The sequence below is a fragment of the Hemitrygon akajei genome, chromosome 5 (assembly GCF_048418815.1).
Source record: "Hemitrygon akajei chromosome 5, sHemAka1.3, whole genome shotgun sequence".
Classification (NCBI taxonomy): Eukaryota; Metazoa; Chordata; class Chondrichthyes; order Myliobatiformes; family Dasyatidae; genus Hemitrygon; species Hemitrygon akajei.
Window position 1 is genome coordinate 39,995,924 of NC_133128.1, and position 14,158 is coordinate 40,010,081.

At 45.1% G+C, this 14,158-nt stretch overlaps 1 protein-coding gene across 2 annotated transcripts in view; it reads right to left on the minus strand.

Annotated features, from left to right (window-relative positions):
- Positions 1–629: 629 nt before the first annotated feature.
- Positions 630–14,158, minus strand: part of LOC140727663 (SH2 domain-containing protein 1B-like) — a 225,657-nt gene continuing 212,128 nt past the window's right edge. For both annotated transcript variants that reach the window (XM_073045300.1, XM_073045302.1), the window contains 3 exons: positions 12,632–12,695; positions 6,684–6,843; positions 630–1,272 (listed from right to left, as the gene is read on the minus strand). In XM_073045300.1, coding sequence (XP_072901401.1) covers positions 1,235–1,272; positions 6,684–6,843; positions 12,632–12,695 — 262 coding nt within the window. In that variant the 3' untranslated portion in view covers positions 630–1,234. The remainder of the gene's footprint in view (positions 1,273–6,683; positions 6,844–12,631; positions 12,696–14,158) is intronic.

Below are 14,158 nucleotides of genomic sequence, written 5' to 3' on the forward strand. Positions count from 1 at the left end.
GCAAATGTATGGCAGATGCAGTTTAATGTGGATAAATGTGAGGTTATCCACTTTGGTGGCAAGAACAGGAAGGCAGATTACTATCTAAATGGAGTCAAGTTAGGAAGAGGGGAAGTACAACGAGATCTAGGTGTTCTTGTACATCAGTCAATGAAAGCAAGCATGCAGGTACAGCAGGCAGTGAAAAAAGCTAATGGCATGCTGGCTTTTATAACAAGAGGAATTGAGTATAGGAGTAAAGAGGTCCTTCTGCAGCTGTACAGGGCCCTGGTGAGACCCTACCTGGAGTATTGTGTGCAGTTTTGGTCTCCAAATTTGAGGAAGGACATTCTTGCTATTGAGGGAGTGCAGCGTAGGTTCACAAGGTTAATTCCCAGAATGGCGGGACTGTCATATGTTGAAAGATTGGAGCGACTGGGCTTGTATACACTGGAATTTAGAAGGATGAGAGGGGATCTGATTGAAACATACAAGATTATTAAAGGATTGGACACACTGGAGGCAGGAAGCATGTTCCCGCTGATGGGTGAGTCCAGAACTAGAGGCCACAGTTTAAGAATAAAGGGTAGGCCATTTAGAACAGAGATGCGGAAAAACTTTTTCACCCAGAGAGTGGTGGATATGTGGAATGCTCTGCCCCAGAAGGCAGTGGAGGCCAAGTCTCTGGATGCATTCAAGAGAGAGTTAGATAGAGCTCTTATAGATAGCGGGGTCAAGGGATATGGGGAGAGGGCAGGAACAGGGTACTGATTGTGTATGATCAGCCATGATCACAGTGAATGGCGGTGCTGGCTAGAAGGGCCAAATGGCCTACTCCTGCACCTACAGTCTGTTGTCTATTGTCTATTGTAAATGGTTGTATGGGAGGTGGATCACATCATTATGCTGACCCTCTGTGTGCTACAAACAATCAGACTTGAGGTCACCCCAAAGGCCTCTCTCCATTTTGAGCACTCAGACCAGTGGTTCCAGTGAGTTTGTGGTAATGGTTCATTTTTCAAGAAGCTTTTGAGATTATCCCGAAATCATTTGTTTTCCTTCTCGCTATAGAGCCATATTTTAGGAGGCTGGTGTTGATCATGCAAACAACCCATTTGAAGCTGAATGAACTTGAACAGAGCTTAACTTTTGGGCTAGTTGCCAATAGGAAGGTCATCAATGGACTTGTCTTGCCAGTGGATTTTGGGGATTTTGAAATGACAAAGTCAGTGGTGCCTCTTTTTTGTTATTTTCATTAAGGAATGACTTCCACGTAATCTGGATCTTCAACTTCTGTAAAATAAAAACCGTACTGAGTTTAGATCATCTGGCAAAATGGATTTCTGTTCCTGCATTGTTCTGGTTTCATTTCATTCCTGAGTTTTATGGAATCCATGCTATATTCATTGGTTCTGACAGTAGACATGTATTATTATCAGATTATTGTGTGACTGAATGAACCCCTACCTTTCAAGTTTGAACTTCTTGATTGTGAAATTGTTATTTTGAAAATAGAACTACAAATTCAAAACATTCTGACATTAATTGTAGTTTTTCATAGCTCATCAAAATGTATATTTCCTGGAAAAAATAACAAATTCAAGGCAAAGCAAAGAGCATAAATACTTGAGAAGTCTGTCAGGAAAAGTTCCTAAATGTTGACTGTGGACTGTTGTGCAATCTTGCTCCATTTCTCTATCAGGCTTTTTAATCCCATCTCTCCACTTTTCTGAAATTAATTCAGTTAAAGAATTTATAACTAACCATTAGACATTGTACAGTCAGTGGTTACTTTTATCAGGCACCTCCTGTACCTTATTAAAGTGGCGACTGAATGTATGTTTGTGGTCTTTCGCTACTATAGTCCATCCACTTCAGGGTTCGATATGTTGTGCGTTCAGAGATGTTCTTTTGCGTACCACCGTTGCAAATGTGGTTTTGAGGCATTGTCATCTTCCTGTCAGTTTGGCTCATTTCCTCTGACCACATTCTAAGTAACTTTGATCATATTTCTACCCTATTCTGATGTTTGATCTGATCAACTGCACCTCTTGGTCATCTCTGCATGCTTCTATGCATTGTGTTTCTGCCATATAATTGGCTAATTAGATGCTTGCACGAACAAGCATCTGAACAGGGACGTATACTCAGTAAGATGGCCACTGAGTGTATTTAATGATAGCAGGTCTTGCATGTTAATTTTTTCTATTTTCTTCACTCCAGCTGTCCTTGAACAGTTTATACCCAGTTGTAAAATTGTTTCTGTCACTGAGCAGATAACAATGTAACTTTTTCTATGTGCTTTCCATGGAAAATCAACGGAATCTTTACAACACTTGTTAGAGAGTGTGAACTCAATCATTTTGGAATCTGCTTCTGACGTAGCATTGAACCATGAAACAAGTTAATAGGTTTTTTTATACAGGTAGTCCCCGAGTTACGAACGTCCGACTTACGGACAACTCGTACTTACGAGCCGAAGAAGGAAAACGCCGTCCGCCATTTCAAGTTGGATCGCGACGCCGTCCACTATTTTAAGTCATTGCCATTGGCACTGTGTTGAGTGTTTAATTTTGTATTGGGCTTAAATTTTTCTTAGTAAGATTCACCCTGACCCCAACCCCCCCCGGTTCCGGTCGGCTGGTGGCGCAGTGAGATCAGCGCCGGGCTGGAGAACGGAGGTTCCCGAGTTTGATCCAGTGACTCCCGTACCGTCCGTGCCGGGTTGATGTCGATCCAGTGACTCCCGTACCGTCCGTGCCGGGTCGATGTCGATCCAGTGACTCCCGTACCGTCCGTGCCGGGTCGAAGTCGATCCCGTGACTCCCGTACCGTCCGTGCCGGGTTGATGTCGATCCGGTGACTCCCGTACCGTCCGTGCCGGGTTGATGTCGATCCGGTGACTCCCGTACCGTCCGTGCCGGGTTGATGTCGATCCGGTGACTCCCGTACCGTCCGTGCCGGGTCGACGTGGATCCCGTGACTCCCGTACCGTCCGTGCCGGGTTGATGTCGATCCGGTGACTCCCGTACCATCCGTGCCGGGTTGATGTCGATCCAGTGACTCCCGTACCGTCCGTGCCGGGTCGAAGTCGATCCCGTGACTCCCGTACCGTCCGTGCCGGGTTGATGTCGATCCGGTGACTCCCGTACCGTCCGTGCCGGGTTGATGTCGATCCGGTGACTCCCGTACCGTCCGTGCCGGGTCGACCTCGATCCAGTGACTCCCGTACCGTCCGTGCCGGGTTGATGTCGATCCAGTGACTCCCGTACCGTCCGTGCCGGGTTGATGTGGATCCGGTGACTCCCGTACCGTCCGTGCCGGGTCGAAGTCGATCCAGTGACTCCTGTACCATCCGTGCCGGGTCGAAGTCGATCCCGTGACTCCCATACCGTCCGTGCCGGGTCGACCTCGATCCAGTGACTCCCGTACCGTCCGTGCCGGGTTGATGTCGATCCAGTGACTCCCGTACCGTCCGTGCCGGGTCAACCTCGATCCAGTGACTCCCGTACCGTCCGTGCCGGGTTGATGTCGATCCAGTGACTCCCGTACCGTCCGTGCCGGGTCGACCTCGATCCAGTGACTCCCGTACCGTCCGTGCCGGGTTGATGTCGATCCCGTGACTCCCGTACCGTCCGTGCCGGGTTGATGTGGATCCGGTGACTCCCGTACCGTCCGTGCCGGGTTGATGTCGATCCCGTGACTCCCGTACCGTCCGTGCCGGGTTGATGTGGATCCGGTGACTCCCGTACCGTCCGTGCCGGGTCGACGTCGATCCAGTGACTCCCGTACCGTCCGTGCCGGGTTGATGTGGATCCGATGACTCCCGTACCGTCCGTGCCGGGTTGATGTCGATCCTGTGACTCCCGTACCGTCCGTGCCGGGTCGACGTGGATCCAGTGACTCCCGTACCGTCCGTGCCGGGTTGATGTCGATCCTGTGACTCCCGTACCGTCCGTGCCGGGTCGACGTGGATCCAGTGACTCCCGTACCGTCCGTGCCGGGTCGACGTGGATCCAGTGACTCCCGTACCGTTCGTGCCGGGTTGATGTGGATCCGGTGACTCCCGTACCGTCCGTGCCGGGTTGACGTCGATCCGGTGACTCCCGTACCGTCCGTGCTGGGTTGACGTCGATCCGGTGACTCCCGTACCGTCCGTGCCGGGTTGACGTGGATCCGGTGACTCCCGTACCATCCGTGCCGGGTTGATGTCGATCCTGTGACTCCCGTACCGTCCGTGCCGGGTTGATGTTGATCTGGTGACTCCCGTACCGTCCGTGCCGGGTCGACGTCGATCCGGTGACTCCCGTACCGTCCGTGCCGTGTTGATCTCGATCCAGTGACTCCCGTACCGTCCGTGCCGGGTTGATGTCGATCCAGTGACTCCCGTACCGTCCGTGCCGTGTTGATCTCGATCCAGTGACTCCCGTACCGTCCGTGCCGGGTTGACGTTGATCCGGTGACTCCCGTACCGTCCGTGCCGGGTTGTTGTGGATCCGGTGACTCCCGTACCGTCCGTGCCGGGTTGACGTCGATCCCGTGACTCCCGTACCATCCGTGCCGAGTTGACGTCGATCCAGTGACTCCCGTACCGTCCGTGCCGGGTTGATGTGGATTCAGTGACTCCCGTACCGTCCGTGCCGGGTTGATGTCGATCCAGTGACTCCCGTACCGTCCGTGCCAGGTCGACGTGGATCCGGTGACTCCCATACCGTCCGTGCCGGGTTGATGTCGATCCGGTGACTCCCGTACCGTCCGTGCCGGGTCGACCTCGATCCAGTGACTCCCGTACCGTCCGTGCCGGGTTGATGTCGATCCGGTGACTCCCGTACCGTCCGTGCCGGGTCGACGTGGATCCGGTGACTCCCGTACCGTCCGTGCCGGGTCGACGTCGATCCGGTGACTCCCGTACCGTCCGTGCCGGGTTGACGTCGATCCGGTGACTCCCGTACCGTCCGTGCCGAGTTGATGTCGATCCAGTGACTCCCGTACCGTCCGTGCCGGGTCGAAGTCGATCCCGTGACTCCCGTACCGTCCGTGCCGGGTTGATGTCGATCCGGTGACTCCCGTACCGTCCGTGCCGGGTTGATGTAGATCCGGTGACTCCCGTACCGTCCGTGCCGGGTCGACCTCGATCCAGTGACTCCCGTACCGTCCGTGCCGGGTTGATGTCGATCCAGTGACTCCCGTACCGTCCGTGCCGGGTTGATGTGGATCCGGTGACTCCCGTACCGTCCGTGCCGGGTTGAAGTCGATCCCGTGACTCCCGTACCGTCCGTGCCGGGTCGACGTGGATCCGGTGACTCCCTTACCGTCCGTGCCGGGTTGATGTCGATCCGGTGACTCCCGTACCGTCCGTGCCGGGTCGACGTCGATCCGGTGACTCCCGTACCGTCCGTGCCGGGTCGAAGTCGATCCCGTGACTCCCGTACCGTCCGTGCCGGGTTGATGTCGATCCGGTGACTCCCGTACCGTCCGTGCCGAGTTGATGTCGATCCAGTGACTCCCGTACCGTCCGTGCCGGGTTGATGTCGATCCGGTGACTCCCGTACCGTCCGTGCCGGGTTGATGTCGATCCAGTGACTCCCGTACTGTCCGTGCCGGGTCGAAGTCGATCCCGTGACTCCCGTACCGTCCGTGCCGGGTTGATGTCGATCCGGTGACTCCCGTACCGTCCGTGCCGGGTTGATGTCGATCCAGTGACTCCCGTACCGTCCGTGCCGGGTCGAAGTCGATCCCGTGACTCCCGTACCGTCCGTGCCGGGTTGATGTCGATCCCGTGACTCCCGTACCGTCCGTGCCGAGTTGATGTCGATCCAGTGACTCCCGTACCGTCCGTGCCGGGTTGATGTCGATCCGGTGACTCCCGTACCGTCCGCGCCGGGTCGACGTCGACCTCGCAACTTGACCTCGTAAAAAAAACACTGCCACCTCCGGTTTAAATTCCCACACGGAATATTGTTGAGGATCAAATACCCAAACCCAGCACAGCCCCCACTTGTCCAATTTAGCATGTCTTAGTGCAGTGGTCCTTAGAACCCAGCAGACCTCGGGAGCTGGTGGAGCTCGGGACCTGCAGCCCACAATGTTTCTGTTCCATTGATGGGAAGTGATCACGATTGAAAATAAAGTGGAAATAATAAAGCGTTTGGAAAGAGGTGAAATGCCATCAGTCATTGGAAAAGTGTTAGGCTACAGTCGGTCAACGATCAGAACTATTTTAAAGGATAACAGATAAAGTGAGAATATTGGAGCATGTGAAAGGCCCTGCCCCGATGAAAGCTACAGTTATTACTAAGCAACGCAGTGGTTTAATTATTGGAATACATACGTTTCTTAAACATTTTATATGCATAGAAAGGTAAAGTATATTCTATATACTAAGACAAACATTTGACTAACTGACGCTAAATAATACCGGCTGTACTTGTTCCAACTTACGTACAAATCCGACTTAAAGACGGACTCAGGAATGGAACTCGTACGTAACCTGGGGACTGCGCGTGCGTGCGTGCCTGTATTATATAAATAGATGCAGAAATATTTGTGTAGTGTGTGCAACAATTTTTTAAATGTAGTATTGTAATATTTACTGTAAGTTATAAGAATTGTTATTGATTGTATTCATTTATTTTCCATCAGATTGGTAGTCTATATATAAAAATTATAATTATAAGAAATAAAAAAGTAAAATCTTATCATACCATCATAAATATTTGTTGAACATTCTTCATCCTCTGTCTTAGCTTTACTTCTTTGCAGAGGGTAACACAAATGTGTCACTAGACCTTTGTGAGGTTTTTCATAGTAATCAATTAAATCTGGCAGGCGTTTGAAGAACTTTTCTTTAACTCCAAATCCAGTCTGTACAATGAAAGTAACAATGCATCCATTTAAAAACTTGGTACAATTATATATTTCCACTATTTTCAGACTGAAAACCACAGCCAAAAGAAATATTTCAAGAAATATATTTGGTCCCCTTTACAAATGATCAAGCTCTTTTAATGCCTCTTTCACAATTATAAAATTCACCATGTGAAACCTGCTACCTTTGTGAAAAAAACCTTCTGCTTTTATCTTTTATAAAGTATGCTCTTTTATAAAATATTTTCTTTACACTTAATATATTGCAATTTCAAGATTAATTTGCACTTATCAAGTGAAATATTGTTCAGGTGAGGAATGTTACTGATAGAGAACAGTTTGTATTTTCTCTTACTGCACGCTAGTGGAATCCACCTCTTTCCTTACTTAGTCCATAGCAACACATCAAATTGCAAACGGGTTTCGGTTCATCTGACCTGCTTAATTCAATTTATTTTCTTTGTACTCTTGCAGAGAGATGAATACTATATTCCACCAGCATTTTACTTAGGGATTAAAGGAAAATGAGACTTATCAACTTATCTGTTCAGATACCTAACAGTCTCCCAAAGCAAACACCCTCTTCTGAGTTTAGTCATGAGAAGATATTATCAGGTAGACAGAGAGAATTATTCAATATAGTGTTGTTCAAAGTTTAAAGATCTTCACTATTCCCAGTGATGCCTAGTGTTCCCTGCCCCATGAATGGAGTAGGAGGTTTAGAAAGGTATGAGAAATTCAAGACAGTGCATCAGGAATACAGACAGGTTTTGCATCAGTTGTGAAACAAGTAAACCTTCTCACAAACTTCTCACCTAATACCACCTGTCCCATCTGAAGGTGTCTGCAATTTTCACACTGGCCTCATTAGCCACTTCTGAACATACAGAATTTCAGTAGAAGTAAGCCATCTACAATCTTGATGCTAACCTAAGAGGTGCCACTCAGTGTAGATGCAAATATTAAATAATCTGATCGCCTGTGACTAATAGCTTACATTAAAAAAAAACAGAAGTAATGCCTTCATATTAAATTAGTATTCAATTGGGCTGGATAAAAATCAAAATCATGAATCCTGGAAACCTGAAATAAACTCAAAATACTTCTATGATGTACAGAATATTGGTTTGTTCTTGGAAAAGAAGGATAGGGTACAACGAGAGATAAATTTGATCAGGTGTATTAATTTTAAAGATCTGCATTAGATGCACTAATGATGCAGAAAACAAATTTGAGCCTAAGCCCCTGTTAACTTGTGGCTGTTCTCTGAAGAATGTTTTTGCATCCTTTTTTTAAGAGATACAGCATGGCAACAGGTCTTCCAGCCCAATAAACTCACACTGCCCTATTAAACCCATGTGACTAAAATTCACTTGTACAGAACCGTTTGCACGCACACAAAGGTCAGCTAACCATATATACTTATAAGATCTAATTTGTTATCCTCAATACTTTGATAGGTCTGTAGTTTCTCAAAACTAAAGTATACACTGTCTTGACCATATTATTTTTTTGAGACCTCAAGATTAAGATGAAGAACTCTGATGAAAAGTTTTTGATCTGAAATATTAACTGTTTCTCTTCCCGCAGCTGTAGTCTGACCCTTTCAGTATTTCAATTATTTTTAATTTTAAGATATTACAACCATTTTAGAACAGCTAAATCTTGATATTTTAATCTACTGCTTAATAAAATTTTGATGCATTTTTTTTCATTTTGTCAGGTCAGTTTTCTTGAAACTCAAGAAGTGTGACTGATCCAATTCTTTTGAAGGGTTCATGAAACAACATCAGCTTTATAGGAATATAAAAAAGTAACAGATCCAGAAACTGGGTCCCATCGAATACCATCACAAGAACAAAGGAATCAAATTGTAGTTGTAGATACTTACTCAGCAACTTCTTCAACACTAGTAAAAAAGCTTATGTGCCATGACAGCTATTTGTAAAATTGGTGAAATGTTCTGGTCTGGGTCTCAGGAGTCATAAAATCATGAATACTGAATTTATAGTACAGCTGTAAGTACCATATTCATGCCAGGCAAATGAGGACTTTTTGGGCTATTTGCAAATTCCTTCATACAATCCATTCATATGTGCATTGATTAAATCTCTCATACTGTTTCAAAGAATACAACATATGCCTTGCCAACCCTTTTTGTCAAAAATTCTAACTTTGGCATCATCTTATAAATCTCCTATACACCATCAGAGATAATATCACAATATCCCTGTAGTGCATTGCCCATAATTGTCCTCATTTTATAAGCTGTGTCCTTACTACCTCAGTGTTCTCTTATTTGATGGATCAGCCAATAAAGACTAAAATGCCTATGCATCCTTAATCATCACATACACATGTCCGGAATAAGTAGACATGCACCAAGGTCTTTCTCAAATCTTTAAAATAATTATCATGCATATCCTTGCCTGGCTTTCTCTTCCCAACTGCATAACCTCACATTCCTTTGGAATGCATCCATTTGCCGTTTTTTTTTGTGCCTAGTAGACCAACCCACTGATAACCAGAAAACTACAACTTGTTATTCAGCACAATCTAACCACAGTGGCCTCATCTGCAATTTTCTTTACCATTTTGCATTTCACACATCAATTCTTTGAAGTAATAACCAAAAAAAGATTGATAAGGACAGAGCAGTGGACATTATCTATATGGACTTTAACAAGGTCTTTGACAAGATTCCATGTGGAAGGCTGGTCTGGTGTGGGGGGGGGGGGGTGGATTAGATTTATGGTATCCAGGGAGATTTAACTAAATGAATACATAATTGGCTTGATGGTGGAATCAGAGGATGAAAGTGGAATGTTGCTTATGGGATTGGGTGCCTGGGACTAGTGGTGTGCAACAGGGAATTTTGCTGGGCCCATTGTGGTAATCATTTATATGAACAATTTGAATGAGAATGCACAAAGTGTGGTTAACAAGATGGCACTAAAATAGATAGTGTTTTAGGCAGTGAAGAAGATTATCAAAAATTACAGGGGGTATTTCTCAGCCAGATAAGTGGCTAAAGAATAGCAAATGACACTACATTCAGATAACTGTGATGTGCTACATTTTAAAAAGTCAAATCAGGGTGGGATTTTCATAGTGAATAGCAGGGCTCTGGATGGTGTTGTAGAACAGAGGCACCCAGGGGCACAAGTACATAGTTCCCTGAAAGTGACATCATGGACTTTGCCAGTCAGGTCATGGAGTGATCATACCTGGCCTATTGTGTAAGGTGTTGGAGGAAAGATATCATTCAGCTGGAAAGAGTGCACAGAAGGTTTATGAGAAGATTGCCATGTCTCAAGGGCCTGAGTTATAGGGAGAGGTCGGACAGGCTGGGACTTTATTCCTTGGAGTGTAGATGTGGTTTTATAGTGGTGTATAAAATCAATGGGCCATAAATATGGTGAAAGCACACTGTATTTTTCTGAGAAAAAGGTCATCAAAAACAACAGGTTATAGGTTTAAAGTGATAGGGAAAAGATTAAAGAGGGACCCGAGGAGCAACTTCTTCAAGCAGAAGCCAAGTACACTTATGCAACGAGCTGCCAAGAAGTGACAATAACAAGATTTAAAGGACATTGACAGATGGATTAGATAGGAATGGTTTAGAGTGATATGGCCAAATGTGGGCAAATGGGACTAGCTCAGATGGGCTTTTTGTTCAGCATTGTCAAGTTAGGCCAAAGGGCATGTTTCTGGGCTGTATTACACTATGACTCTTTGGCTCCTGCATTTTGGTTCAAGTCATGGATAGCTAACACAAAAAGCAAATGTGTCAGTGCCAAGCCCTACGGAACCTAGATAAGAGCACCTGTATGGTTTTTCACCCTGTTGCAAACCACTGCATTGTATATCAATGCATTTAGTTAGTTTTGTATCCAAATGCCAGTTTCTCTTGAATCCTGTGGACTTCTATTTGTTATTCTGTCTGTTATGCAGAACTTTACGAAATATCTTGCTAAAATCAAACTGTATCAAATGCACTCCTTTCATTAGTCTCCCTTTTGACCACCTCAGTAAATTTAGAGTAACACCTTATATTTTGTCTGGATAGCCTCCAACCTGATAGCATGAATATTGATTTCTCGTTCTGGTAAAATAATCCCCCCCCCCTTTCCCTCTTCCTCTATTCCCCACTCTGACCTGTTACCTCTTCTCACATGCTTATCACTTCCCCTTAGGTCCCCTCCTCCTTCCCTTTCTCTTATGGTCCACTCTTGTCTCCTATCAGATTCCTTCCTCTCCAGCTCTTAACCTTCCCCACCCACCTGGCTTCACCCATCATCTTCTAGCTAGCCTCCTTCCCTGCCCTCACCTTTTTACTCTGGCTTCATCCCTGTCCCTTCTCAGACCTGAAGACGAGTCTCAGGCTGAAGCATTGATTGTTTATTAATTTCCATAGGTGCTGTCTGACCTGCTGGGTTCCTCCTGCATTTTGTGTGCTGCTTTGGATTTCCAGCATCTGGAGGCTTTTTCAAGTTTACAACTTTCTGCTGATGATTATCCTTAATTACTTCTGTTTTCTTTCTAGGTTCTGATTCATACTGCCCTAGAACATCTTCTAAACGTAGTCTTCTTTTCTAAGGAATTAGGTTTGGATAAACAATCCTCCCATGTCCTTAGCAAAAAAATCTACTGAGCTAGCTAGCACAATGAAAAGAATTCATAAACATAAAACATAGAATCGTTGTCATATCTCACTGCTAAAACACTTTTGAATGGACCACTTGTACAATAAAACGGACTCGACCTCACAATCTCCCCTGTCATGACCCTTGCACCGATCTGTACGTCTGCTCTGACTTCCTCTGTAACTGTAACACTATATTCTGCCTTCTGTTATTGCTTTTCCCTTTCTAGGACCACAATGTATTTCTGTTTGAAATGGGTGGCAAGCAAAAAGAAGTTTTACAATGCATCTTGATACATGTGACAACAATCCACCCAGTCCAATTGCAGCTAAAGACCCTCACATTTGCCATGTGTCCACTAACCATTAAGAAAATCCGACTAAACTTGTCTGTTTGCACATGGTCCATATTCCTCCATTCCCTGCCTGTTCATGTGTCTGTCTAAATGCCTCTCAAACATTGCTATCATAAAGCAATACAGCCTCCCCTGGCATTGCCTTCCATGTACCCACAAATCCCCATGTAAAAAATGACCTGCAAATCTTCTTTAAACTTACCCCTTCTCCCCTTATAACTATACCCTCTACTAGACTTTTCCATCCTCAGAAAAGGACTTACTATCTATCCTACCCACACTCCTCATAATTTTGTATATTTCTATCAGGTTGCCCTTCTCTAACTCCCACACTCCAGAGAAAACAATTCAAGCTTGTCCAAAGTCTCCTTGTAGCTAATCAATTCCAATCCAGGCAACATCCTGATGAACTTCTTCTGCATTCTCTCCAAAGGCTTCACATCTTTCCTATAGTGTGGCAACCAGAACTGCCCACATAACAAAACTGTAAACAATTTGTATCACAGTTCTCTGTAATCCAAAACCTCAAGAAATACAAGTTTAAAAAATTGTTTCCATTATTTAATTTTTTTCACACACGATCATTTTGTACATCAATGCTCCAAAGGGTACTGTCATTGACTGCACACTTTCCTCTTGCATTTGTCCTCCCAAAATACACCACCACTCACTTGTTTGGATGAAGCTCCACTCAAATTTCCAACTGAACCCTATTGGTAATCGAGTAACAGTCAGAAATGAAAAAAACCTTTAACTATAATTAAGTAACTTTAACTTTTCTTACCTGAAGCATAAAATGTCCATGATGATTTTTGAAAATTCGGTATGTATATACAACTTTACTAAAGCTGAATAGAAAATGGAAAACATTGTAATTTTTAATACATAACATTTATTAATTGCACTCAAACAAACTCTACTTATGAATTGGTCAGGGTGAAATGTTCAGAAATGCAGTTGTGAACCTTAAACCATTAACAGCATAGGAGAAAATATATTGTCTGACCTCAACCGGGGAGGAAATCTCACTCGATATGAACACAGATAGGAAATAGGGTGTGTAAACTATTGTTCTTATTTTACACAACTCATGTTTAGAGGAAATAGCTTAAAAAAGGCTCATTTTACATGTCTGTCTGTAAATCAGGAGTAAATCGAGAGAACTGAGGCTCCATCGGATTGAAAAATGAATTTGAATTAAGAGTGTCAAGTCTTTGCTTTAGCATGAAACAAAATCTTGACTTGAAATTTAGCCTGCATTTACTGAATTGAAGCCAGTCATCCCAACACTTTGACTGTCATTTAAGTTACATAAAACATAGAACAGTACAGCACATTACAGGCCCTTCGGCCCACAATGTTGTGCCGACCCTCAAACCCTGCCTCCCATATAACCCCCCCCCACCTTAAATTCCTCCATATACCTGTCTAGTAGTCTCTTAAACTTCACTAGTGTATCTGCCTCCACCACTGACTCAGGCAGTGCATTCCATGCACCAACCATTCTCTGAGTGAAAAACCTTCCTCTAATATCCCCCTTGAACTTCCCTCCCCTTACCTTCAAGCCATGTCCTCTTGTACTGAGCAGTGGTGCCCTGGGGAAGAGGTGCTGGCTGTCCACTCTGTCTATTCCTCTTAATATCTTGTACACCTCTATCATGTCTCCTCTCATCCTCCTTCTCTCCAAAGAGTAAAGCCCTAGCTCCCTTAATCTCTGATCATAATCCATACTCTCTAAACCAGGCAGCATCCTGGTAAATCTCCTCTGTACCCTTTTCAATGCTTCCACATCCTTCCTATAGTGAGGCGACCAGAACTGGACACAGTACTCCAAGTGTGGCTTAACTAGAGTTTTATAGAGTTGCATCATTACATCGCGTCTCTTAAACTCTATACCTTGACCTATCTACCCTATCTACCTGTGAGACAACTTTCAGGGATCTGTGGATATGTACCCCCAGATCCCTCTGCTCCTCCACACTACCAAGTATCCTGCCATTTACTTTGTACTCTGCCTTGGAGTTTGTCCTTCCAAAGTGTACCACCTCACACTTCTCCGGGTTGAACTCCATCTGCCACTTTTCAGCCCACTTCTACATCCTATCAATGTCTCTCTACAATCTTCGACAATCCTCTACACTATCTACAACACCACCAACCTTTGTGTCGTCTGCAAACTTGCCAACCCACCCTTCTACCCCCACATCCAGGTCGTTAATAAAAATCACGAAAAGTAGAGGTCCCAGAACAGATCCTTGTGGGACACCACTAGTCACAACCCTCCAATCTGAATGTACTCTCTCCATCACGA